We start from the raw sequence: 25,385 nt of genomic DNA, 5'->3' as shown, positions 1-25,385 counted from the left end.
CCCAACCCGAAAATATTTTGTTGGGTTGATCATCCAATTCAAACCCGACGGTTCCTATATATGGCCAACCCGAAAATTCGGGTTGGTTCCAAAATCTTTTCTAACCTGAGCCAACCCAACCCGTCAACACCCCTACAAGGCGCCATCGGAAGTGGATTGTTCTCATATCCCTTGTACGGACCAGTCTAGCGATAGTATCGCCACAGGAAAACAGGTTTTCAGGGACATAGAAAATGTAACGCTAAAAATCATATTATGTCGCTGAAACTATCAGCGACGATGACACGCGCGTCGCTAAAGTCGTCGCTAAAAATACGTCGTTTATACTTTTAGCGACGACAGTGCGGACACGTCGGTAATAACATTATCAGCAACAAAACGGTAAGTTGCTAATAATTTTATCAACGACATCATGACTCTGTCGCTAATAATATTCATTGCGACACATCGGATTTCGCAAATAATTTATTTGCGACACAAATGAAATGTCGCAAATATATTTATTAGCGACAATATTGTTTTGTCCATGATAAGGTTATCATCAACAAATTGTTTTTGTCGCTAATAATAATAATTGATTTTTTTTTCCTTTTTTCCACTTTGAAATTTTTTTCCTTTCTAAAGCGACAATCTTAATTATTCGTCATAACTTCCCTTTCTCTCAAATAATTTGCACTCAATAATTCCACAATACGTGAACCTCCTAAATCATTTGAATGCAAAAGTAACTTTTAAGATTAAATTGAAAAATGTAACATAAGATAAATTCAACTTGGAATACTAAAAAAATGAACCTTAAAATTGCAAATATATGTATTCAATCATTACATCCGAAAAAAAAAACATACATCAAAAGATCGAGTACGACCCATATAAGCTTTAATGTTCTGTTTGAGTTTATCTCAAAAGTAGCCTTCAAAATTAGACAAGATCTACACACCTGAAATGAATCAAATAATATTTGGAAATGTTATTGCATAAAGAAACAAATGTACGAAATTAAAATGTGGCAAAATAAAGTAGTTAAGTGAGATATGAAGACCAAAATCATGAAACGATACATTAAAACTATCTTCAACGTGTAAACGAGAATATAAACTATAAACTAAAACCATATAAACTAAGTCATAAACAAGTGTCTTTAAAGAGCCTAAATGCCCTCAAAGACCACAAACTAGCTTCAAAATCACACTAAAATGATATAAAATGAGAAATTAGAAAACTATTAAATAAGAAATATAAATAACCACTAACATTAAATTAACATTAAATAACAAGTATAAATAACCACCAAACAACAGAACTCATTAATGAATTCTCTCTCAACCAAGTCTATCCAAAACAAACAAAGCATAAGACAGTATACAAACTAAAACTAACTAACTTGGAGGAGGTGAATTCTCCCTTTGCCCCTCCTTACATAACTACCTAATATTTTGAGTCTTTCATCTAACCTCCAACCAAGCCCTATGCACAACTACGACTACCATAACGGTAAGATAGTCATAACGATTCAAATACATCAAAAACTCAAATTTTAAAGTACATGCATCAATATCTAGTCAAGCTTCATGAGCAACTATGACTACCATAACTGCATGATAGTCACAACGATTCCACTACATCAAAAACTCATTTAAAATGGCATAAATCAATATCTAGTCAATTTCTATGCACAACTACGACTACTATAACTGCAGGATAGTCACAACGATTCAAATACATCAAAAACTCAAATCTAAAAGTACATGCATCAATATCTAGTCAAGCTTTATGAACAAACTATGACTACCATAACTGCAGGATAGTCACAACGATTCCAATACATCAAAAACTCATTTAAAATGGCATAAATCAATATCTAGTCAATTTCTATGCACAACTACGACTACCATAACTGCAGGATAGTCACAACGATTCAAATACATCAAAAACTCAAATCTAAAAGTACATGCATTAATATCTAGTCAAGCTTTATGAACAATTATGACTACCATAACTGCAGGATAGTCACAACGATTCCACTACATCAATTTCAAATATCTATTATAAGTCATGAGATAATAGAAGCTATGAAAATTTTGTATGTGTACCTTTTTAAGTGTCATTGAGCGGCTGAGAACTACTTCCCTATTGTGATTGGGCGTTTAACCTCATTACTATTTCTCGCAATTGACCTATTTCAGCCACTGTTGAGTCAATTATGCCTTGTTGCAATTGTATCAATGCTTGTTGTGATTCCACAATAGCTTGTAGTTATGCGATTGGATTATGTGATTCCTTAAAGTTTTGGGAACTTCGTTCATTACGAGCATTCGATGTTGGTGGTCCCCATCCAAGTGCACCACGCTTACCTAACACTTGCACAGATACTTCTCGAGCTGATGGAGGTTCTACACCTTCTTCAACAAGAGCATTTCTCAGTTCAATCATTTATTCCTATAATATGATAGATTTAGTACAAGTAAAATAATATAAAAGTTAAATAACCAGTTTCACTTACATGTTTTTGACTTGCTATCGGGTTCACCCACTCTTGGTTTGCTCTTTTAGGAAGTTCATTTGCTCTATTCAAGAGCTTACCCGAGCCTTTATAACCCAATTTTTAGAAGGTCGAGATCGATTAAGGCCTGCCACACCTTCGCACCATCAAGCAAATGTCAAACGAAAGCCTCAATGACTATGCGGCCAAATTTAATAACAAGCAGTTCGGAGTCGACAGCCATACCGATGGAATATCCATCACGCTTTCAAGGCTAGCCTGAAGAACGAGAAGTTCTTGTACTTGTTGGGAAACAAGCCACCCAACAACCTTTGTCGAGGTGCTCTCCTGAGCATAAAAGTACATGAGTGCTGGAGAACTTATCCATATGAGCAACAACAAAAATGACCAACCTGAGCACAATGAATGGAAGAATTGAGTCATATCAGATCCTCAGTCCAATCCTGAGAGAAGGGAGACCGAGGATTGGATTGGCAGGAGCGTCAAGAGAGATGAGAGAGACTTTGAGATTCTTTGAGATTTCTTGAGAGAATATTTCAAAACAAGTGAGAAAATCTTGGTGAAAATCTTAAATGGGGTGTTTTGAAATCGTACGGCTTTTTGTTTTATGTTTTAAAACATATTAAAAACATAATTGAGTTTAAAATTGGGCCTCTTTTTTATTTAAAAACAACCTAAAGCCTATTAAAACATAACTCACATAAAGCCCACGAAAGCCCTAATCCATAGCTCAAAAATCGATTTTTTCTTTCTTAAATTGCGCCTGGCGCAATGTTGACGAGGGTTGGATCTTGATCCTTCACAATTCAAATGCAAAAACAAAAACTAGATTTGATATCTACATAAAAAAGCGTTAAAGAAAATGTAAAAATTTCGCAAAAAGAAGACAAAAAAAATATTTTACATAAAAACACCCCCCAAGACTGTCTGAGGGACTGTTTCCACTGTTTTCTCACGGATCTTTTAGTAATACAGAGGTTTTACCTTTGTCAATATACTCACCATAATATTTCTTGACCCGATGCCCATTTACCTTAAAGATATTACCTTTGGAACCCTTTAAATTCACCGTTCCATGTAGATAAACATGTTCAACTATGAATGGGTCCAACCATCTAGACTTAAACTTACCTGGAAACAATTTTAATCTAGAGTTAAATAGCAAAACTAAGTTTCCAGGTTCTAAATTCTTATCCATTATCTTTTTATCATGCCACTTTTTAGGTTGTTCTTTATACATCTTGACATTCTCATAAGAAAACTGACCAAATTCATCCAACTCATGTAACTGGAGGAATCTCGCTTCACCTGCAGCAACATAATCAAAAATTTAGTTTCTGTGTAGCCCAATATGCTCTATGTTCTAACTCTAATGGAAGATGACATGTTTTACCAAAAACAATGCGATATGGGGACATGCCTAATGGAGTTTTATATGCAGTTCTATAAGCCCACAAAGCATTATCAAGTTTAATAGCCCAGTCCTTCCTATTCACATTCACGGACTTCTCTAAAATTGACTTTATTGCCTTATTTGATACCTCCGCTAGTCCATTAGTAGGGATGGCCAGAGCCTCAACCCATTTCGAGACATAATCAGCAGCCAAGAGAATGTAATTCTTACTGAATGAAGATGGGAACGGACCCATAAAGTCGATGCCCCAAACATCAAAAAGTTCAACTTCCAATTTTGGATTTAAGAGCATCTCATGTTTCCTTGTCAAGTTACCTGATCTTTGACAACAGTCACATCCTGAGTGAATATGTGAGCATCTTGAAATAGGGACGGCCAAAAGAAACCACTTTGGAGGACCTTTGCTGCAGTCTTACGTCCAGCAAAAATGTCCACCATATGGTGATTTGTGGCACGCCTCTAGAATCTCCTTCTTTTCATGCTCAGTGACACACCTACGAAGAATATTGTCAGGTCCTAGTTTAAACAAGAAAGATTCGTCCCATCTATAAAACCTAACATCATGAAAGAACTTTTTTATCTGGTGCTTACTCGAATCATTAGTAATTATATTGCTAACCAGATAATTTGCATAGTCAGCATACCAAGGGACTTCAAAAATAGCTAAAAGATACTCATCCACAAAATTCTCTTTAATCTCACAACTATCATGCTGCAAAGAAGACTATAGCTTAGATAGATGATCCGCTATTTGGTTTTCTGTTCCTTTTCTATCTTTTATCTCTAAGTCAAACTCTTGCAGCAACAAGATCGATTTAATCAACCTAGGCTTAGCTTCTTTTTTTGCAAACAAGTATTTAAGTGCAGAATGATCAGTAAACACTATCACTTTAGTCCCAATCAAATATGAACAAAACTTATCAAATGCGAAAAAACAGCCAAAAGTTCTTTCTCTGTCACAGTATAGTTTAACTGACTACTATTCAAGGTTCTACTTGCATAATAAACAGGATGAAAAGCAATCACATCTATTTTGGCCCTATCGACCTCAATTCCTTTTCCTGAAATTCTGTGACCTAAGACTATACCTTCATGTACCATAAAATGGCACTTCTCCCAATTAAGCACAAGGTTAGTCTCTTCACACCTTTTTAAAACATTCTCTAAGTTCTCTAAACAAACATCAAACGACTCACCAAACATAAAAAAATCATCCATGAAAATCTCTACCGTGCTTTCTATCATGTCAGAGAAAATAGCAGTCATGCATCTCTGGAAGGTAGCAGAAGCGTTACAAAGACCGAACGGCATCCTCCGGAACGCAAACGTCCCATAGGGACACGTGAACATGGTCTTTTCTTGGTCCTCCGGAGTTATAGTAATCTGATTGTAACCAGAATACCCATCGAGGAAACAATAGCACTTTTTCCCTGCAAGAGGATCAAACATTTGGTCAATAAAAGGTAATGGAAAATGGTCTCTTCGAGTTACCTTGTTTAAGCGACGGTAGTCCATACACACTCTCCAACCAATCACCATTCTAGTTGGGATCAATTCATTGTCGTCATTTGTAATCACCGTCATACCACCCTTCTTGGGAACTCATTGAACCGGGCTAACCCAGTTGCTATCCGAGATGGGGATAATCAATCAAGCATCTAACCATTTTATGATTTCCTTTTTGACCACCTCTTTCATTTTGGCGTTACCCTCATTTGACACTCGATCGAATTGGTGGCTCCTTCTTCTAGGATGATTTTGTACATGCAAAAAGTAGGGTTAATTCCTATAATGTCCGCTATGGTCCATCCAATAGCCTCTTATACTTAGATAAAACCTGCAAAAGCAAAGATTCATGTTCATTAGACAAATACGAAGAAATGAGAACCGGCAAAGTATCGTTTAAACCCAAATAAGCATATTTGAAATGAGAAGGTAGGGGTTTCTTCTCCATTTCTGGAGGTTCAATGATGAAAGGTTGCAAGGTCTTCAAATTCGCTATAGTTGGCTACAAAAACTCAAAACGCTCAAATTGGGGCAAAATTGTGCCAGAGGCAATTTTCGCTTCTTTTTCTGCGGCCTCCAAATCTACTTCCAAGTCTTCCACCATGATTTGCTGGAGTTCCTCCGTGATTGCCCCTATTGTAGAGCACTCATCGACTTCATCTGGGAGACGCATCGCATCAAGGACATTCAAGGTTACCTACTCATCATTGACCTTCATAGTGGTTTCTCCTTTCCTAACATTGAATACCATATCTCCAGTTGCTAAAAATGGCCTCCCAAGAATGATCAGCACCTCAAAATCAGCTTCACAATCTAAAATTATGAAATCGGCGGGAAAAATAAACTTATCGACTTTAACAAGCACATCTTCTATTTTTCATTTCGGTTTCTTAATGGACTTATCAGCTAGTTGTAAAGTGACAGTAGTGGGACGAGCTTCTCCTATATTTAATTCTTTAAAGACAGAAAGAGGCATGAGATTAATGCTTGCTCCTAAGTCACGCAATGCTCTTCCTAGGTTCTTACCTCCTTTTGAGCAAGGGATAGTAAAACTACATGGGTCCTTACACTTAACAGGCAATGGATTCCCTAGAGCATCACTACTGATTACGCTTGTTTACATGCGTAAAAAGAAGGTTTTAAATGCTGTTTTTACTATGTTTCAGCTTTGTTTCGGATTTTTCTCGATCGTTTGAGTTCCAATTCATGCAAAATTCATATACTATGGTTTGTGGATGGCTTATATTGTATTTATGACATTTTAGGACCATTTGGGAGTGCAAATTAATCAAAAGAAGCAAAAAGACGAAAAAGTATCATGGGAGGCGCCAGGCGCCTGGGATGCCTACAGAAAAACAGGTTTTCTTCCAACTTTGCCCTTAATGAAACGCGTCTTCCAATGCGTTTTGGTGGTTCCAACCGATGCATACGTGTAGAAGAAGTGTTCCACTATCAGTTTGAGCACGATTTGGTCAGTCAAAAGAGTTGGAAATGGGTGATTCACCATCGTTTTAGGACCTACCTAACCAATTCTGCACAGCTATAAATTCCAGCAACTTCTCCACCAAATTCATCAAGCCTTGCTTCCTTCTCTTGATCATTTTTAGTGTTTCTTTGTTGCTTTCTAAGTACTTTTGAGTTGCTTTCATTAGTTGCTTTTGGTTTTTAAATCCCGAGTACTTTACATTCTTTTATTGAGCTTTGTTTTGTTTCCATTTGTACTTAGTCATTTTCTACTTATTCAAATATATAAAAATCTAGCACTTTGCTTATTCTCTCTTTGCCTTTACTTTATTTTTAGTTAAGAGAGTTGTGTTTTTGGAGGAAAGAGCACGTGACACTCCCCCTTGCTTGAAAGAGAAGGGTGAAGCTCTCAATCCCGATAAAAACTCTCCGTTAGTTAACTTTTGTTTTTCACACATGCATTCCACATTCAACCATTTTACTTGCTGTATTTTCTTCAATATGTCTTTCTAAATTCCCGTCTCTAGCCCGGTTATGGATAGTTAGCCTTTTATGTCTAAAAGGGGTTGCTAAGAAGTAGTGTTTTTGCTTTCCATTCATTGCTCAACATATTTTCCCAAAAAGTTAGGATTTAGAGAAGGCCACTGTAAGTCTTAACAAGTTAATACTGAAAAGGTTGCTTATTTGCATTGTTGAGTGGTTAAATCGAGGAGAGGAGCGCCTTAGACATAAGGGTTCCGCTTAAGTAGCCTAGACATAGGACCTTAACCCGAGGTTGCGACTATTTCCATCCTAAAACTAAGATATATCTCATAATAGACATATTAGGGAATGTCTTAGGACTTTGAACTTGCTTAGACATAAGTAAAGTGAGAAGCGTAGTCGTTAGTTTCTAAAGTAAAATGCATATTATCCTTAGTATGTCCTTGATTCTTTGTTGGCTAACTTGAAGTAAATCGGGCTAGGTTTTATTATTATAAGTCCAAATCCCAAATCCAAAACCATTATTTGTGACCACTTCCCATTTTACAAGAATCACTCATTTCAACATTCACTATTCTTTAAAACTTCAGAGTTTGGAAATTATTTAGAAGTCCTTGAGGATCGATACTTGGATACTCCATCCATTTTATATTACTCTGACAGGTGTGCGCTTGCATCTATATAATTGTTACCACGCTTAGTGCGTGCGTTCAGCATAAACACCCAGTCAACTACTACACTTTGTTAAGGCTACCGTCTCATGCTCAACTAACTTCTTACGTCTAGATATGATGTCTTTTAAAAACTTGGTGTAGTTAGGCATTTTTTTAAAAGCAGCTATGAGAGGTATATTTATATGCAAATGTTTTAGAATGTCAAAGAACTTCTTAAAATGACTATCCTCATTCTTTTTAACTAGCCTTTGGGGGAAATTTGGAGGAATCTTAATATTACCTACCTGTGGAGTAGTGTTGGGCACTACTTACTTACCTTTATTTGCCTTCTTACCTTTTTCTTCTGAACTTACGGGTTCTGCTTTCTTTTCTTGTTGTGGATTGGAGGTGGATGCAGGAACAGGTATAACTGCATCAGTTCCTTCGTCTGGGAGTGAGGGTCCTTCATAACTTAGTCTGCTTCTCATGATAACCGCCTTACAGTGCTCCTTTCCCTCACATCTCGCTTCGGGTTTTCTGTGTGTCCAGGCAATGTACCTTCGGGTCTAGATTTTTTGTCATTTGCTATCTACTCCACTTGCATCTCCAAGTTCCTTATCGCAGCATCAGTTTTTGTCATGAACTCTTTTGTTGTAGCTTCACTTTTTGACATGAATTCTTTCATCATGGCCTCCAAACTTGCGTTGCTACCACCTTGCCGAGTGTTATTTTGAGCTCTGTACTGATTGTATTGTTGAGGCTACGATGTCGGTTGAGTTGGAAAACCAGGAGGAGTGTAATTTTGTTTGTATTATTGAGCGGGTGCTTGCACACTACTACTAGCTACTCTTTGGTTACTCCAAGAAAAATTTGGATGGTGCCTCCATCCAGGATTGTAAGTATTCGAATACGGATTGAAGTTTCGTTGGGCACGTTGACCTACATAGAAAATACACGCTGGATTAGCTCGACAATTCTCTAGTGATTATCACCACAATAGACACATAAGATATATTTAAAATTTGTAAAACATGAGAGGGTTCAGGTATCGCCGAAATAGCGGTTTTGCTTTCCTTCTCCATTGTCAGATACTTTAACATCTGGTGCATAGCCGCCATTTGGGCTTGCATTGAAGCTACTGTGTCTAACTCAAAGACTCCAGCTGATACTTGCTTCTTTGGCAATGACCTTCCTATTTCGCCTTGGTCATTAATGTTTGTCATCTTGTTTAAGATATCAACGATCTCATTTACCGACTTTTCTAACAATAAGCCATTGGCTGCGGTGTTCAACATCATCCTTGATGAACGATCCAATCCTCTATAGAATTGTTCAATCCACACATGCGGGCAATCCATGGCTCGGGCATCTTCTCAGTAACTCTTTAAAACGCTCCCAAGCTTCTTGTACTGCTTCATTCTCCTTTTGTCGAAAAGACACAATGTCTTCTCGAAGGTCTGCGTTCCTGGTCAAAGTGTGGTACTTGCCAAAAATTTCTCCGTCAGTTCTGCTCATGTGTTGATAGAATTTGGTTCTAATGCGTTTAGCCAAGTCCTTGCACCATCCCTGAGGAAAAAGGAAACATTTTTAATCTTAGTGCATCCTCAAAGACACCAGGAAGTTAAAATGCATTAGCTATTTCAATAAAAGATTTGAGATGGGAGTAAGGATCTTCGTTAGTCAGTCCTCCGAACTGGCCCATCGTCTGTAACACCTGGAACATGACTGGCTTGAGCTCGAACTGTGCGGCATGGGGTAAAGGATTATTTATCCCTGAATTTAGGTTGTGGAACGAATGATTGACATAATTCTGCATGGCTACATCCCGGTTATCTGCTAGAAGGATCGGATTAGGAATTTCTCTTGCTCGGTCTGCTGCTCCTTCACCTGTCATATCTCCATTCACAGGTGGATTTTGTGGCGATGAAGGATCTTGTGGATTTCTATTCATCTCGATGGTCTCTTCTTCAACTTCTTTCTCATTTTTATTTTCTTGATTTGTTCTCAACCTCTACTCACGCCTTATCTTCTTAAGGGTTCCTTCAATCTCTGGATCAAAGGTCAACCAACCAGACCCTGTGCTCATACACAACTCCCTTAAAGGTTAGATATAACAATTAAGTCGAATGACAGATGTATGCAACAATCACACATAAAACAATTCACTTGAAAAAGAATATGATTTGAAAACTTAAGTCCTCGGCAACCGTGCCAAAAACTGGTTGGGACCTTCTCTACCTTTAACAAGATTAGAGACTCGTGAAAGCGCACACGGTCACAAGTAATACTCGAAAGTAATCCAAAGTCGAATCCTCAGGGACTTGTTGCTTTTCAAAATAGTTTTTAAGAAGTGAATGGTTCAAATATGCAATTGGGATTTAGGAAGAAAAATGTGATGAAATGTTGTTGTTTGGGGTTTTAACTAACAAGAAATTTAATAAAACTCAACCTCCTTATCTCCTACCTTAGTTTTGATGCAAAACATGGAAAACACACCATGTTGGAAAAATACACCAGGCGCAATTCCTGACATTTCTTGGGATTTGAGTTCTACTATTTCACTACTGCTTTTGGTTGCTGCGTAGGCTAGGTTAATCTACAATCATATGTCTATGTGTGATTACAATCCTAGAAAATATCTACCAACTCATTTGCATTATGGGTCAGAGGGCCTATGCCTAGGACCACGTTTTATGCGCTTATTCCTAAGTCACATCTCATATTGGTTTCCTATTATTCTACCTAACTCACCTTTCCCAATGTTGGGCTTTAGTGTATAAATCAAGTTCCCACTGGCCAAATGGAAAAAATATGTAAAGAGAAGTTTTTATAAACCAACCAAAAAAAGTGTCAGGCGCAATCTGGCCAAAATCTCGAGCAAAATCAAATCATTTGACTAAGGTATTCCACAAGGAGGTTTATAACTAATTTAGAACATAATTAAACGAAAGTAAATGCACGAAAACATAAAGAAAGTATTTTTCATTGAATTTAAATGAACAAAAAAGCCGTACAAGAAGTTCTAGCTTGACCCTCTTCTCTCTCGAGCGTGAGGGGAGTTGAAACTCGCTAAAGACCTTTAAAAGAATAGAATGAACAAAGAACGAAAGTAAGAACTTGAATTAAAAGCAATACAAAAGGTAAAAGCGTGAAAAACGAAAAAAAATTAACAACTAGAACATGAACATAAACCCTAAAAACGTGTTCTACAACTAGAGAGCTTCTAAAAGAAGATGAAATGAAGCTTGGAAGGGATGATTTGCTGATGGAGGGATGACTTCCTTTTATAGCACCATAGGTTTGTTGAAACTCCCCTCCATTTTAGGTGGAAAAGGTTGAGATTCACCTAACCACCTCACTTGGACTTGGACTCACGGTTTTGAACATGTGGGAAATGTCCTCTTTGCCCTTCATTAATCAAAATGTGTGTTTTGACATTTTGCCCTCCAAAAATGCGCCGGGCGCAATTCTGTAAAAATATAATTATGTTATTTTCTTCCAACTTTGACCGCATTTATCTCATACTTTTAAAGTACCATAGTTTGACTTTTATGCAGAAATAATCTATGCATGTTCTACTTATGTGGTCCTTTTGGGCAATAATGATGGGAAAGGGGTAAAAAACGTGGTCAAACAGGGCTACCGACACATGTTTCTGCAGTAAAAAGTTAACCCTAACAAAAAACTAAATGTCATATTTTTTATTGAAGAAACTAATAATCAAAATATATAAACTAATTTTAATGCTTTATGATATAAAATTTTGGACCTATCACTAAATGATGTTACTGTGTGCTTATGCAAGAAATTGCACTACGTCAATCTAACTTGAACCCCGTCCTTGTTCCGACCCGAAACAATAAGGGAAGACCTGCACAAGAGGGCAAAATCTCTGATGCTCATGTCAGTAAGCAGCTCGAACTCAATATTAAGTCCGAGGAGAAATTCGATACCTGGTGGTGAAATGAGGCCCTCTATTTATAGGTTTAGGTTCCGACAGGGGTTACGACAGACGGTTACCTTGGTCGGATTAGAGGTCTGTCGTGTCGGGTTCGAGCATATCGAACTCTGACACTTTCCTGGGAATAACAAGGTAATCCTTAATAAGAAGTGGCAAGTCTTCCGTCTCGGAACGTTCCGAGATGGAGCTCAGTAAGCTTGTTCCTTTGATTCTTCTGTCAGCAGCGAACCCCCGTCCTCCACGTGGCAAAAGGATATTTCATCCCAAAACATTGGCCCCCTCTCTGCCAGGTTCGATCTCGATTGGGCAGAGAAGTTCTCTTTGTAAAAAGAACCAATTCACGTGGTGACTTCCGACGCCGTCATAATAATTATTGTCGTTGGAAACCTTGAAAACGGAACCGTCATTCGGCGTGCACTCAAGTTCCCCTGTCATTCGGACTTCTTCCGATCTGGGTCATCTGATTTTGGACACGAGTGTGGTTGGGATTAAATCTCGGGATACTATAAACACCCCTAAATCTTGATCTCCACTTTTTATGCTTTCTGAAATCTTGGAGTCCGACCTCGTCAAATCGGAGTCTTTGCTTTAGGTCAGTCTCGTTCCTGCACTTTTGTTTCGTTTTCTCTTTTTTTTCGAAGTCACGTCGACGTCTTCTAGTTTCTCAAGCTCAAATAACAGTAGTTCGTCTAGTAGCACAGTTCGGAATCGGTACCCTTCGCCTAAGAGGGTCGATTCCATAAAGGATTGTGCGAATAGGTTAGACTCCAAACTAGAAGAAGAGATAGATAACTTTAGGTTCTCAGAAGATGACGGGGATGATAATGATACTTCAACCTCGAGGTAAGGTTTAGAATTCCCTTCCCAAATGCCTGAGAACTACCTCGGCCCCCTTCGTAGGAGATATAGCATACCATATGATATCATACTTAGGCTTCCCAAGGAAGGGGAGCAAGCTGACAGTCCTTCAGAGGGGTGTGTAACTTTATACTTAAAGATGTTCGAGTATGGCTTTCGCCTGCCCGTTCATCCTCTGGTGCAGGAGTTCCTAGCTCGAACTGGGTTGGCTTCTACTCAAGTGGCCCCCAATGGATGGGGAGTCATCTTTAGATTAGCCGTTTTGTTTTGGCTAAGGTGTAAGGAGGTAGAAGATTTGGACCTTCTCGGAGTCGACCAACTCTTAGCCTGTTTTGAGGTTAAGTGAATATCTAGGAAGTCGGGGAGGTATTACCTATGTGCTAGGAAAGGCGCGGGAGGCATTCTGAAGGGTCTGACCTCCACAAAGAAATGGGTTGGGAAGTGGTTCTTCGCCTCCGTTGCATGGCTGGCCAGGAACGAGTCCGACCTGCCTTTCTTCGACGTCCCTTGTAGGTTTGGGAATTTAGGTAAGGAGTAGAGTCTTTACTTGCCTCCAATTGTTTCCTTTCTTTGCTTAACTCATAATATTGATGTTTTCAGTTGCTATAAGGCCAATTCCCCAACTTTTCGAGCCGACCTTCAATGCTCTGAAGTTTTTAAAAGGCAGGTCCAAGAGCGGCAGACAGATCAGCACACTCATAACGGACAAGCTTCTCCTTGCCTCGGGATTGCTTGACTACAATCCCCTTCTCTACCCACCTATAGCTTAAAGACCGAACTCGGAACTAGGTTGGTGTACCTTTGGTGTGGTTTTGCACTTATCATACTGGTGCTTTCCTTTACTCTTTTTCGATACTTATTCCTCGTATGTTTTCTTTGTAGCCATGGTTTGTGGCTTTTCCCAAGATGTTAGGCGCAAGCGCCTACGCGCTGGGCAGGCTTCCAAGAGTAAGGAGGCACCAAGCGCTGCTGTCATTGATCCTCCTACCGAGGCCGAGGTGGTTGAGGTCGGACATGAAGCAGCTTCAACACAGGAGGCAACTGCAGCTGGAGCCCCTCAGGATCAAGAGATCCTTGAGGTCTCTCCCCTTAGAGAGATTTGGAGGAAGGCCTCCCCCAAGAAGTCCAAGAAGAAGAAGTGCAAGGCTCACCACTCGGAGGACGAGGTGAGGGAGGTACGCGCTGAGCAGCGAGTAAGTCCTTTCGGAGACTTGGTAGATGACCCTGAGGCCAGGATGCGCGACACCTCAGATATCGACATGAGGTTCAACGTGGAACCTTTAAGCACTAGGGTGAGGAAGAATGCAATGCGGATATCGACTGTCTGCCTCGACCACTACTGGAGGAGGGTGTCCAAGTTTGTTAGCACCCCAGGGTCAGCTATTCAACGAATGTTGGATTACTCGGCCGAGGTAAGATCTAATGTTACTTTAATCTCACGCAATCTTCCCAGGGCTAACCATTGCTTGTTTTTTGGCTTTTTCTTTCAGACTCACGATGCCATCTATTAAGCCACTCTTATGAAGAAGGCCGAGCTGGAGGGGCACGACCTTCTCACTGTGAAGGAGAGGGAGGTCTCCTCGGCTGCTTGGAGGCTGCTATTGCCTTAGAGGGAAAGCTCAAAGAGGCTCATGACGAGGCTCAGGCATGGAAATCCACCTCTAAAGCTGACAAGGCCGAGCTCAAAAGGGCCCAAGCGGAGGCTGCTCGGCACTTGGAGAATCTGAGCGGCGTGCACGCTGTGGCCAAGTGCCTTGAGAAAGAGAAGCTCGCACTGATGAAGAAGAACGACGACCTCGAGCGCCTCCGAGACAACCTGGAGGACAAGATAAAGGCTCGCGACTCCCAGGTGGCAGAATTAAAGGCTAAGCTCGAGCTCAAATAGTCCAAACTTAGCAATGAGGTTCTTTAGAAGGAGGCATTTCGCAAGCATTCTGACTTCACGGCTTTGCCAAGGACTTCAGCGATGCTGGTTTTAGGTTCCTGATAAAGGGAATACATGAAGTGGCTCCCGAGCTCGATCTCGCACCCATCAAGCTTAGGTATGCCAAGAAGTGGACCCCTGGCCCCCAAGACTTCGTGGAGCAATGCTTGAAGGAGCTCGAGTCTGACGTCGAGCTCAACGAAGGCGAGGATGCGGATCCGTCTTCCCAAGAAGTTGACGGGGCTCTCCTTCCAACTGCTGGTGTGGACTCTTCCCAAGAGGCTAGGATGATAAACTCTCAGGAGGTCGACATCCTTGGATCTCAAGTTCGGATCGCACCTCGGAAGCAGCTGAAACTTTCTCCATCTCTTTTCAGCTTTGTTGTTTTTGTCTTTATCTTTTCATCTCTTGTACTTGGCCACGAGGTTTATACACCTCGGCCAAAACTTTCATTTATTAATACAATGTCACATTTTGAACTATCTCTTGAGTCTGTCATCTCGGCTTCTGAATTCGCCTGTTTTACTTTGCCTTGCACTTCATACCCACAAGTCTTTAAAGGTTCTAAATTTTCTAAGTCTCAATTCACATCTTACCTCGAAACTCATAAATTCTAAAGTTTTGAATTTTCTAAGTCTTAATTCACATCCCATCTCGAACTCGTAAGTTCTAAAAGTTCGAATTTTCTAAGTCTTAATTCACATCCCACCTCAAACTCGTAAGTTAAAGGTTCGAATTTTCTAAGTCTTAATTCACATCCCAACTCGAACTTGTAAGTTCTAAAGGTTCGAATTTTCTAAGTCATAATTCATATCTCACTTGGAACTCGTAAGTTCTAAAGGTTCGAATTTTCTAAGTCTTACTTCACATCTCACCTCGAACTCGTAAGTTCTAAAGGCTCGAATCTTCTAAGTCTTAATTCACATCTCACCTTCGAACTCGTAAGTTGTAAAGGTTTGAATTTTCTAAGCCTTAATGCACATCTGCCCCCATTTAATTTCACATCAAACTCACGCCCTTAGAAGATATGAAATTAAATAACAAGAGTCCAATACTGGTACTATTCCTTGAAAATTTTACAAGTCTGATTTATTTTCAGACCCTTTCAACATTTCAAGGGTAATATCTCTTCAAATGCTCTGTTTTCCACGAGTGCAAGAGTAACTTTCCTTTCAGATGGCAAGCATATACGTCCCAGGTCGGACTATGCCCTTAACTTCAAATGGCCCCTCCCAGCTTGGTTCCAACTTGTCAACATGCTTCTGTACTTTGCAAAGGACTAAGTGTCCGACCTGAAAACTCCTAGGTCGGACTCTCGAGTTGTTTTGCCTTGCCATTCGATTTTGGTACTCTGTCAAACGTAGTTGGGCTGCTTCCATCTTCGTCAAGGAGGTCGAGGTTGAGGAGTAGCTCTTCCTCGTTTCTAACATGCTCGTAGTAGTCTATCCTCTCAGTTGGCATCCCAATTTCTACAGGCACTACGGCCTCGGAACCAAAGGCCATGACGAAGGGAGTTTCGCCAGTGGACTCCCGAGGTGTAGTTCGGTAGGACCAGAGTACTTCAGGTAGCTCCTCGGTACACCATCCTTTCCTTGCGTCCAGCCGTAGCTTAAGGCCGCACTTGATGATTTTTTTAACCGCCTCTACTTGTCTGTTGGCTTTAGGGTGAGCTAGAGATGAGCAGAGGTGACTAATTCCGAGCTTGTGGCAAAAACTTTTGAACTTTGTCTTGTCAAACTGCTTGCCATTGTCCGTCACAATAGTGTCGGATATGCCGAAGCGGCAGACCACGTTTGTCCAAATAAAAGTCGTGACTCTAGCCTCTATGATTGTCGAGAGTGCTTCGGCCTCGGCCCACTTGGTGAAGTAATCCACGACTACAACAGGATACTTGGTCTACCCCTTGCCAATTGGGAAAGGTCTAATCAGGTCAACTCCCCATTGTGCAAAGAGCCATGGAGCTGAGATCGGAGTCAGCAGCTCGGGAGGTTGGTGGATGAAGTTCGCGAAGCGCTGGCAGTTGTCACACATTTTCACGAACTCTTTTGCGTCTTGATCAATTGTAGGCCAGTAGTAACCCTGACGAACAACCTTGGCCGACACAAAATTCCTATCTTCCTTGGAAATGCACTTAAAGAGGGGTAAGGAGAACCCGCGCCGGTACATTGTTCCATCTCGGAGCAAGTATCGAGCTACTTTCTTTGCCATCTTTTTGGCTTCCATCGGGTATACTAGGATACTGCCTTCTAGGAAGCTCCTTATGGGATCCATCCATGACGGAGGCTGGCAATCAATTTCCATCATATCTGGCTTCAGAATGGATGGGTTGTCCAAGATTTCCATCGGGACCAATCTCGCCAGGTTAGTCTCGTAGGCAGATGCAAACTTGGCCAAGGCATCGGCATTGGAGTTTTGTCACCTCGGAATCTGGCTGATGTCGTAAGCCTGAAAATAGGCGAGGTGCGACCTGATCTTTCTCAGGTATTCTCCATCCGAGGGTCTCTTGTCTGATACTCTTCTTTAATCTAATTCACTATCAACTGTGAATCACTGAAAATTTGAAAGTAGCTGGCTCCCAGTCCTCTTACCATGCGCAGCCTGGCCAACATGGCTTCATATTCGGCCTCATTGTTTGAGGTACGGAAGTTGAAGCGAATGGCGTACTCGAAATTCATGCCATCTGGGGCGAGGAGGAGCACACATGCTCCACATCCTTTTTCATTTGAAGACCTGTCCACGTACATCATCCACGGCTGGTCAGACTCGGAGGTTGGAGCAGGAGGAGTTAGCTTAGCTATGAAGTCTGCGACAACTTGCCCCTTCACAGCTGTTCGAAGTTCGAATTGGATATCATACTTGCTCAGCTCCACAGCCCATTTCATTAAGCGGCCAGATGTCTCTGGCTTATGGAAAACTTGCTTCAAGGGCAAGTTTGTGAGCACGGTCAGAGTGTGGGCTTGGAAGTACGGCCTCAGTCTTCGTGTCGAGGTGACCAAGGCGAGGGCAGATTTTTCCATTTAGGGGTACCTGGTCTCGGCCTCGGTCATGGCCTTACTTGTGTAGTAAACAGGACTTTGCCGCACTCCGTCTTATTTAATTAGGGCCGAACTGACTGCGTTGTCGGACACGACCAAATATTAGTGTAGTTTGTTTCCTGGCATAGGCTTCGCGAACAATGGTGCCGAGCAGAGGTAGCTTTTGAGTTATTCAAAGGCTGTTTCACATTAGGCTGTCCATTCAAAAGGTCTCTTCTTTCTTAGGGTTTTGAAGAAATGGATGCATTTATCCGTGGATCTGGAGACAAACCTGTTGAGGGCAGTAATTCTCCCGTTAAGGCACTGTAGCTGCTTAAGGGTCCTTGGGGCTTGCATCTCGAGCACGGCCCTTATCTTCTCTAGGTTAGCCTCTATGCCACGATTATTCACCATGAACCCTAGAAACTTGCTAGATGAGACTCCAAAGGTGCACTTGGCAGGATTCAATTTCATCTGGTATTTCTGGAGGACCTCGAAAGTTTCGATCAGGTCGGCCAGGTGCGACCTAACTGCTTGCTTTTGACAAGCATATCGTCCATGTAGACTTCCATATTGCGTCCGATCTGGTTGGCGAACATCTTGTTCACCATCCTTTGATAAGTCGCCCCTGCGTTCTTTAGACCGAAGGGCATGACCTTATCGCAATATAGGCCTTGATCGGTTATGAAAGAGGTGTGGACTTGATCTGGCTCATGCATCTTTATCTGGTTGTATCCAGAGTAGCCATCCATGAAGGTGAGCAGCTCGTGCCCGACCGTAGCGTCCACGAGCTAGTCAATCTTTGGCAGTGGGAAACAATCTTTTGGGCAAGCTTTGTTAAGATTGGTGAAATCTATTGTAACGCCCCGAGTTCCTCAGGTTAGTTAGTCTCGAATCAGGAGATTTTATTTTCCTTCATTTAATTTTAAATTGATTGTTAATTAAATTTATATTTACTATCGGGCTCTAAACTCCAACTTAAATTAATAATTATCGGACTCCGTGTGGTGGGTCTTGTTTTAAGGGGGATGGACTTCTTTCCTCTTGGGCTTGAACGCGTTGGGCCTCCATTGAGGTAATTTGGTTTTAAAACAAAACAAAAGGAAAAGAAAACCCTAGCCCCAAGCCTCTTTTCTTTCTTCTTCTTTTTTTTTCTTCTACCCTAGCTGCCGCCCGGATTTCTCCTTCATCTTCCAACCCCGCCGCCCCTCTTCTCTTGTTTTCCGGCGAGGTGCAGCAGCGGCGTCGGCACCCTTCGGATCAAGCAGTGCTCCTTCGAACAGCAGCGGCAACGTCCCGATCCAGCGGCGTCACGGCCCCCTCCTCGCAGCGGCGCACGGCAGATTGTTATAGCGGCGGACCGGCGACGCGACTCCCCGACATTCCGACGGTCTGCAGCAGCGGTGGCGCACCCCGACGATCTGCAACGAACCAGCACGGCCTCCTACTCGCGGCGGCGCACGGCGGACGGGCGGTACAGCAGCGGAACGGTGGCAACATGCTGCTACGAGCCGACGCACAACAACTCCAGCGGCGGGATTTGTACGTTACAGCGGTGTTTAGGACGTTTGGCGGTGACCCACATCCGTTCGACGCTCGATTTAGGCTACCCACACCTTGGCGAGTTAGATCTAGGTGACCCACATCTATACGAAGTCGGTTTTGGTGGTAATGCGTCATTCGAACCCTTTTAGAGTTAATTTCGAAGGATAAATAGTGTACGTAACGTGCTGTATTTTCTGTTTTGGTGTGCTTAGGGTGAGGTCGACGTAAAACTTAAGGACGAGGTTGTGGGTAAGAAGACAAGGGGCGTGTGCGTGTATTAATGTATGCTCGATGGTCTCTAACATGCTGACTTTGTGGCATTTAATGCTAATTTTGTGATGTCATTGTGCTAAATAATTTTCGTTGTGTTAGTCGATATACTTGGAATGGTGTTGGATATTTGTCGATGAAAATGGTGAGTTTTCTGCTTGCTAAACTGTGAGTATTGCCGTGGTAATGTTTGTTGCCTGGATATGCATGTTTTGTTCGGCGTGTTTAGTGAGCTATTATCCTTAGTAATACTTGTTAAATAATGGTGCTGGATATTGAGCATGATTGGGTTATTATTATTTCGTTATTAGAAAGTTGCCAAGGTTGTGAAAGCATGCTGAACTGTACTTGTGAGTTGAAAGATGCAAGGTTAGTGGTAAAAGAAAGTATATAGTAAGACTCTGGTGAAAGCTGGATTTTTGGAATGAATGAAGGAGTGGGTCAGGGCCTCGGGTATAAATGGTCGGGGGCTGATACGTCACTAGTGGAGTGAAGGAGTGAGTGTCAGGGCCTCGGGTATAAATGGTCGAGGGCTGATACGTCACTAATGGAGTATCGAGGCCTCGGGTATAAATGGTCGAGGGTCGATACGAGGAGTCCTTTGGAGGGAAGACTATTGGGGCCTTTGGTATAAATGGTCAAGGACCAATGGATGGTGAAGTCATCGGGGCCTCGGGTATAAATGGTCGGGGGCAGATGCAGCAGGGTCGGGGCTCTGGGTATAAATGGTCAGGGGCCGACCCTACTCGAAGGGGATAGCTGTGGAAGGATAGGATAACTGTGATAAGCGTAGAGGTACTTGTGATGTTTGGGAGACTGGAGGTTGGTTGTTAACGTGTTCCCTGGTTGTGGTTGTCCCTATAATTTTATGGAATGTGTATATGTTTGAATGCATAATGTATTGGAAAGCATGATTACGAATGTTTCTTGATATAGTTGAGCATGACGTGGGTGTATGTTGGTGAGGGCTACTTACGGAGTATATTTTATATACTCACCCCCCTCCCCCTTTACAATGATCGTTTCAGGTGAAGGACTCGTGGGCGACCATGATGATGGGACGGAGGAGACATGACGAGCGAGGACCATAGACTGCTTAGTCACTCTTGCTTAGCTTAAGTGATTAGCTAAGACATTATGTTAAGGTCAATAGACGATTTGTCCGTATTTGAATAATTGAGATATTTCCCCTTGTTGTTAGTTTTATTTCGGGATAAGTGCCTATTTTAGTTTTATTCCATGCTTTGAGTTTTGCCTAGTTTGAATAATAAACTTGTCTTGTGAGGTGGTCCACGAATGTGTTTGAATGATATACTATGAGATTGATTTGTCGTTAAATTGATGAGAATTGGAATTTGATTTTATAAACTTGTTTGTATAGGGAGCTGGCATGACTTATTTGGGAGTTAAGTTTAATTAGTTGGGTAGTTAACGTGACCTAAATTGTGTGGGAAATTCTGGGGCGTTACATCTATGCACATTCTCCACTTTTCGTTGGATTTTTTAACTAAGACCACGTTATAGAGCCAGTCGGGATACAAAATTTCTTTAATGTATTCAGCTTTTAAAAGTTTGTTTACTTCCTCAATAATTACATCACTCATCTCTTTATTTACAGGTCTTCTTTTTTACTTGGACAGGTCAGAATGATGGGTCGATGTTAAGGCGATGGACCATAATCTTCGGATCTATTCCCGGCATGTCCTCATGAGACCATGCGAACACTAACCCTAAGGAAGGAGATGAGCTTTTCTCTGTCCACGGCTCCCAGCTTCGTGTCTATGCTCACTTGCTTTTCTAGGCTGAGCAAAGGGACAAGCTCCAACTCTTCCGTAGGCGCAGCCACTTCTCGCTGGCTAGTTTTGGGCAGCTCGTCCTTGGAAGCTTGAGCTATTGGACTTAAAAGATTTGTAAATTCTTCCATGATGCAAACTGCTAGTCCCTTGAGTGTAGAGGAATAGCACTCACGGGACGTTTTCTACTCTCCTCGGATCATGCCGACCCTATTAACTATAGAATACTTCATGACCTGGTGCAGAGTCGAAGGAATAACCCGAAGTGAGTGGATAATGGGTCCCCCGAAGATGGCATTGTAGGCCGATCTGCCATCTATTACCACGAACTCAGCCATCTGGGTGACTCGGGTGTCACCCTGGCCGATGGTAATGGGAAGATCAATGCAGCCTTCAGGAGTGATGGACTCTCATGCAAATCCAACTAAGGGGGTTGGACTTTTTTTCAATTGTGCCCTGGTCCATCCTAGCACCAAGTACGTGGTGAGAGATAGGATGTTAGCCAAAGCACCCCCATCCACCAGCACCCTTCTGACTTGTACATGGTCAATCAAAGGTGAGATCACCAAGGCATCATTGTGGGGCAAGTGTACCCTCTCCAGGTCGGAATCGAAGAAGGAGATGAGACAGGTCGGCTTCTGCTCCCGAATGATGCAGACTTCACGTCGAGCTTCCCTGGCCAACTTCTTCCTCTTATTGTCGAACTGGCCCCCGTTCGGGCCTCTGAAGATGGTCTTGATGACCCCAGGTCGGTCATCCCTACGAAGTGGCGTCCTTGAATGCTTCCTCTCTTCCTTCTTTTCTGTCGAGCTCGAGCCCGACTTACCAACATATTTTGTGAAGTAGTCATCTTGAATCAAGACTTCAATCTAACGCTTCAGCTCCTAGCAGTTTGAGATATCATGGCCATAGTCGCGGTGGAAACGGCAGTACATGTCCTTGCTGCGCTTCTCAGGGTCTCCTCTAAGCTTGTTAGGTCGCTTGAGGAGCTTTTCCAATCCATTATCCTCAATGTTGGTGAGGATCTCGGAGATCGAAATGGTGGTCGAGGTATACCTCTCATAAGGCCCCCTTCGGTTGGAGTCCGAGCTGGATGTCCTGTAATCATATCGGCCCTAGTGGGGCTAATAAGACGACTCTTTGTCCTTGGACCAAATATCGGACTTCCCTTTGTCTTGGCCACCCGACTTTCTCTGGTCGGACTTCTTGTCTGTCCGACCCAACTTGGTTCTGAGCAGCTCTTGCCCATCTATGACTTTCTTGGCGTTTTGTAAGACCTCAGTGAAAGTTGATGGTGCTTCTTCACCTAGCATAACCGTCAGAGTCTCGTCGGCCAGGCCAGTGACGAAGTAGCACATGGCCGAGTCATTAGAGCAATGCGCGACCTTAAGCTGCTCCTCCTGGAAACAGGTCACGTATTCACTCAAAGTCTCGTCTTCTTTGTGTCGGATGGTGGCGAGGCAGTCTTCCTATCATAATGCCCAGAAGAGAATTGACTAATGAACTCTTTCTTCAGCTGATTGTAGGTCGAGATTGACCTTGCCGGCAGTCTTCTATACCAAGGCTGAGCGCTCCCGGTGAGGACGATCTGAAAGGCCCGGCACTTGATGGCGTCAGACGCCGCTTGAAAGTCCATAAGGCCTTCGAAGATCTCCACGTAGTCCTTTGGGTCCTTAGACCCGTCGTCGGGCTTCTTGGCAGGCGTTTTAAACTTTCGAGGGATTGGGGCCTCCAGACATCCGAGGTGAATGGTGATTCACCCATCTCGCCATCATCAAATGGGCTTTCTTTCTTTTTGCACTTAGCCTTAAGTGTCTCAACTGGCTCATCAAACCTATTTTTCATTAAGTCGAATTCCTCCCTCGTTATGATAGCCTCTGGCGTCAACGGTGTATGTTTTGACTGGGCCTTGAGGTCGGAATTGGAGTATCTTTGAAAGTAGGATGGACAGATCCCTGGGCCCCGTGAGGCCTTCCTCTTTTTATCGACGAGGTGCTTCTGAAGGTCGTGATCCCTTAAACTATAGTCAATCCGTCCGTTGTCGGCGATGGGCTCATAGTCATCAAGGTGGATGGGGGGATCTTGGTCATCTCCATCTTCTGGCAGGTCGTCTGCCTCGCCTGGGCCTTGGAATGAGACCCCGTTTGGTTTGCCCTTATCATATCATTATATGTCTCCTCCATGGTGCGCACTCGGTTGTGCATATCATCTAACTCTCATTGGAGGGTAGCGAGAACCTCAGGGTCCGCAGCAGGCGCAGTCCTTTGAGAAATTTTTTCGAGGTCCCACCTCTGAAGGGATGTGAATCCCGGAGCGGAAACGGATTTTCGTTGCTGATTTTCGGGATACAAAATCGAATTACAAAGTAGGGAAAATACAGGGGAAACCATTACCTTTGAAGAACTTTTCTTCTACGGTTTCCCACGAACACCACCACTACGTCTTCCTCGCTATCCTCTTGGGTCTTGGGATCGTGTTTATGGTAGCACCTTGATCGAAGAGGGGGAGAGATTGAGAGAGTTTTTTAGAGAAATTGGATCGGAGTTCTTTTTCTTGTCCTGTATCTTACTTCTTCTTCTGCTTCTTCAACACTTGGAGAGGAAGAAGAATGGTGACGTGGGGTAACTCCCCACGTCACAACTCCTCCCACCCCCTGCAATTTTGCAGGGGAGTTAATATTAATAATAATATTATTAATATTAATATTAATATATATATAATAATAATTAAAATATATATGTAATAATATATATATAATAATTAATATATATATATATATATATAATTAATTAATCAAATTAATAAATATAATTAATTATTAATCCAATTAATAATTAATAAATATATATATACATAAATAATTAACACTTAATTATTTATAAAATTAGAATCATATTCTAAAACATTTCTCTCGTATAACCTATAGTTCTAGTTATACTTCTAATATGAATCTTATTCATATTAATTTTATTTGAATCTCATTCAAATAATTTCTCTCATAATATATAGTTTTAATTTATAATTAACTATATATTATAATGTATCAATATACATATAATCCCTTAAGTAATTTGAACAATTCAAATTCTTCCAAAAACTTGATCCTCGTTTTACCCGTTATGAGCTAGCAAGGGGACCTAATGGACCTACAGATCCGAAGCTCTAACGATGCAAGATTAATCGGTCAAACTCATTGACCGAGTTAATCTAGATTCGTTAACTACGGGTCATTCCACTAAAGACCCGCAGTTGCACTCTTATCACTACAGAATGTTTTCGTGTCCATGGATATACGACCATTAATGACGAGTCAATCCTTCACGAGTGTTCGTAACTCAAGTTGGGTCAAATTACCGTTTTACCCCTGAGTTACATCTTACTCCTTAAACACCACTACTCCTCTAATGAACAACCCGGTTATGGTCCAACTAATAACCGGAAGTCCCTCTCGGCAAATGAGAGGGTGGGGCCCCTTGCTCAAGTCCCGGAGTCAGCATTTAAGGGAACACTCATCTACTCCCCAAAAGTCGGGAAGGAGTGAATTTCATCTTGTGAAGTTATGTTCCCAGCTCCCCACTCTGTCTTGTCCCCAAAATGGTAGGAATGTTGAGTCGGCGACTCAGGCCACTCTCACCCATACAGATCAAAGAACGAGCCCTCACGGGCAGGAGTCCATAACTCACTCAGGATTGAGAATGAGTTGCCTGGTCATCCTAAGAAATGGCAATCTATTAGTTAACGGTGTTACAACTAAAGATTGCCTATTTCGTGGTCCGGTCTTATACAAACTCATTGTATAGGATACCCCCACTCGCATGTCTCCACACGAACGACCTGGATCGAGTCGTCTGTAACCTTTACAGAGCGGGCCGTATCCATAGTGTTGCCAGGATAAGGTACCCAGCCTTATCCATATACTATAGACCCTTTAGGTTATTCACGGGACATTATCCATTCATATATCAGGGGTATATCAAATATATACCCGTATATCAAC

At 41.9% G+C, this 25,385-nt stretch overlaps 1 protein-coding gene and 1 non-coding gene across 2 annotated transcripts; one reads left to right on the top strand and one right to left on the bottom strand.

Moving 5' to 3' along the window:
• Window positions 1–9,374: 9,374 nt before the first annotated feature.
• On the top strand, window positions 9,375–9,481 carry LOC148209157 (small nucleolar RNA R71). The gene has a single exon (XR_015787488.1). It is a non-coding gene; the product is annotated as a small nucleolar RNA R71 (small nucleolar RNA).
• Window positions 9,482–17,291: 7,810 nt separating this feature from the next.
• Window positions 17,292–17,783, bottom strand: LOC148209156 (uncharacterized). Its single transcript, XM_088117431.1, has one exon. The coding sequence runs from the start codon at window positions 17,781–17,783 to the stop codon at window positions 17,292–17,294; it is 492 nt and encodes a 163-aa protein (XP_087973557.1).
• Between the last annotated feature and the right edge of the window lie 7,602 nt (window positions 17,784–25,385).

The sequence above is a fragment of the Momordica charantia genome, assembly GCF_013281855.1.
Source record: "Momordica charantia cultivar OHB3-1 chromosome 9 unlocalized genomic scaffold, Mcharantia_2.0 BLBB01000009.1, whole genome shotgun sequence".
NCBI classification, from domain to species: domain Eukaryota; kingdom Viridiplantae; phylum Streptophyta; class Magnoliopsida; order Cucurbitales; family Cucurbitaceae; genus Momordica; species Momordica charantia.
Note: the sequence above shows the minus strand (reverse complement) of the source record. Positions and strands in the feature narration are given on the sequence as shown.

Coding starts and splice junctions, on each gene's coding strand:
- LOC148209156 (XM_088117431.1), bottom strand. CDS start 17,783: ATGGAAAAATCTGCCCTCGCCTTGGTCACCTCGACACGAAGACTGAGG.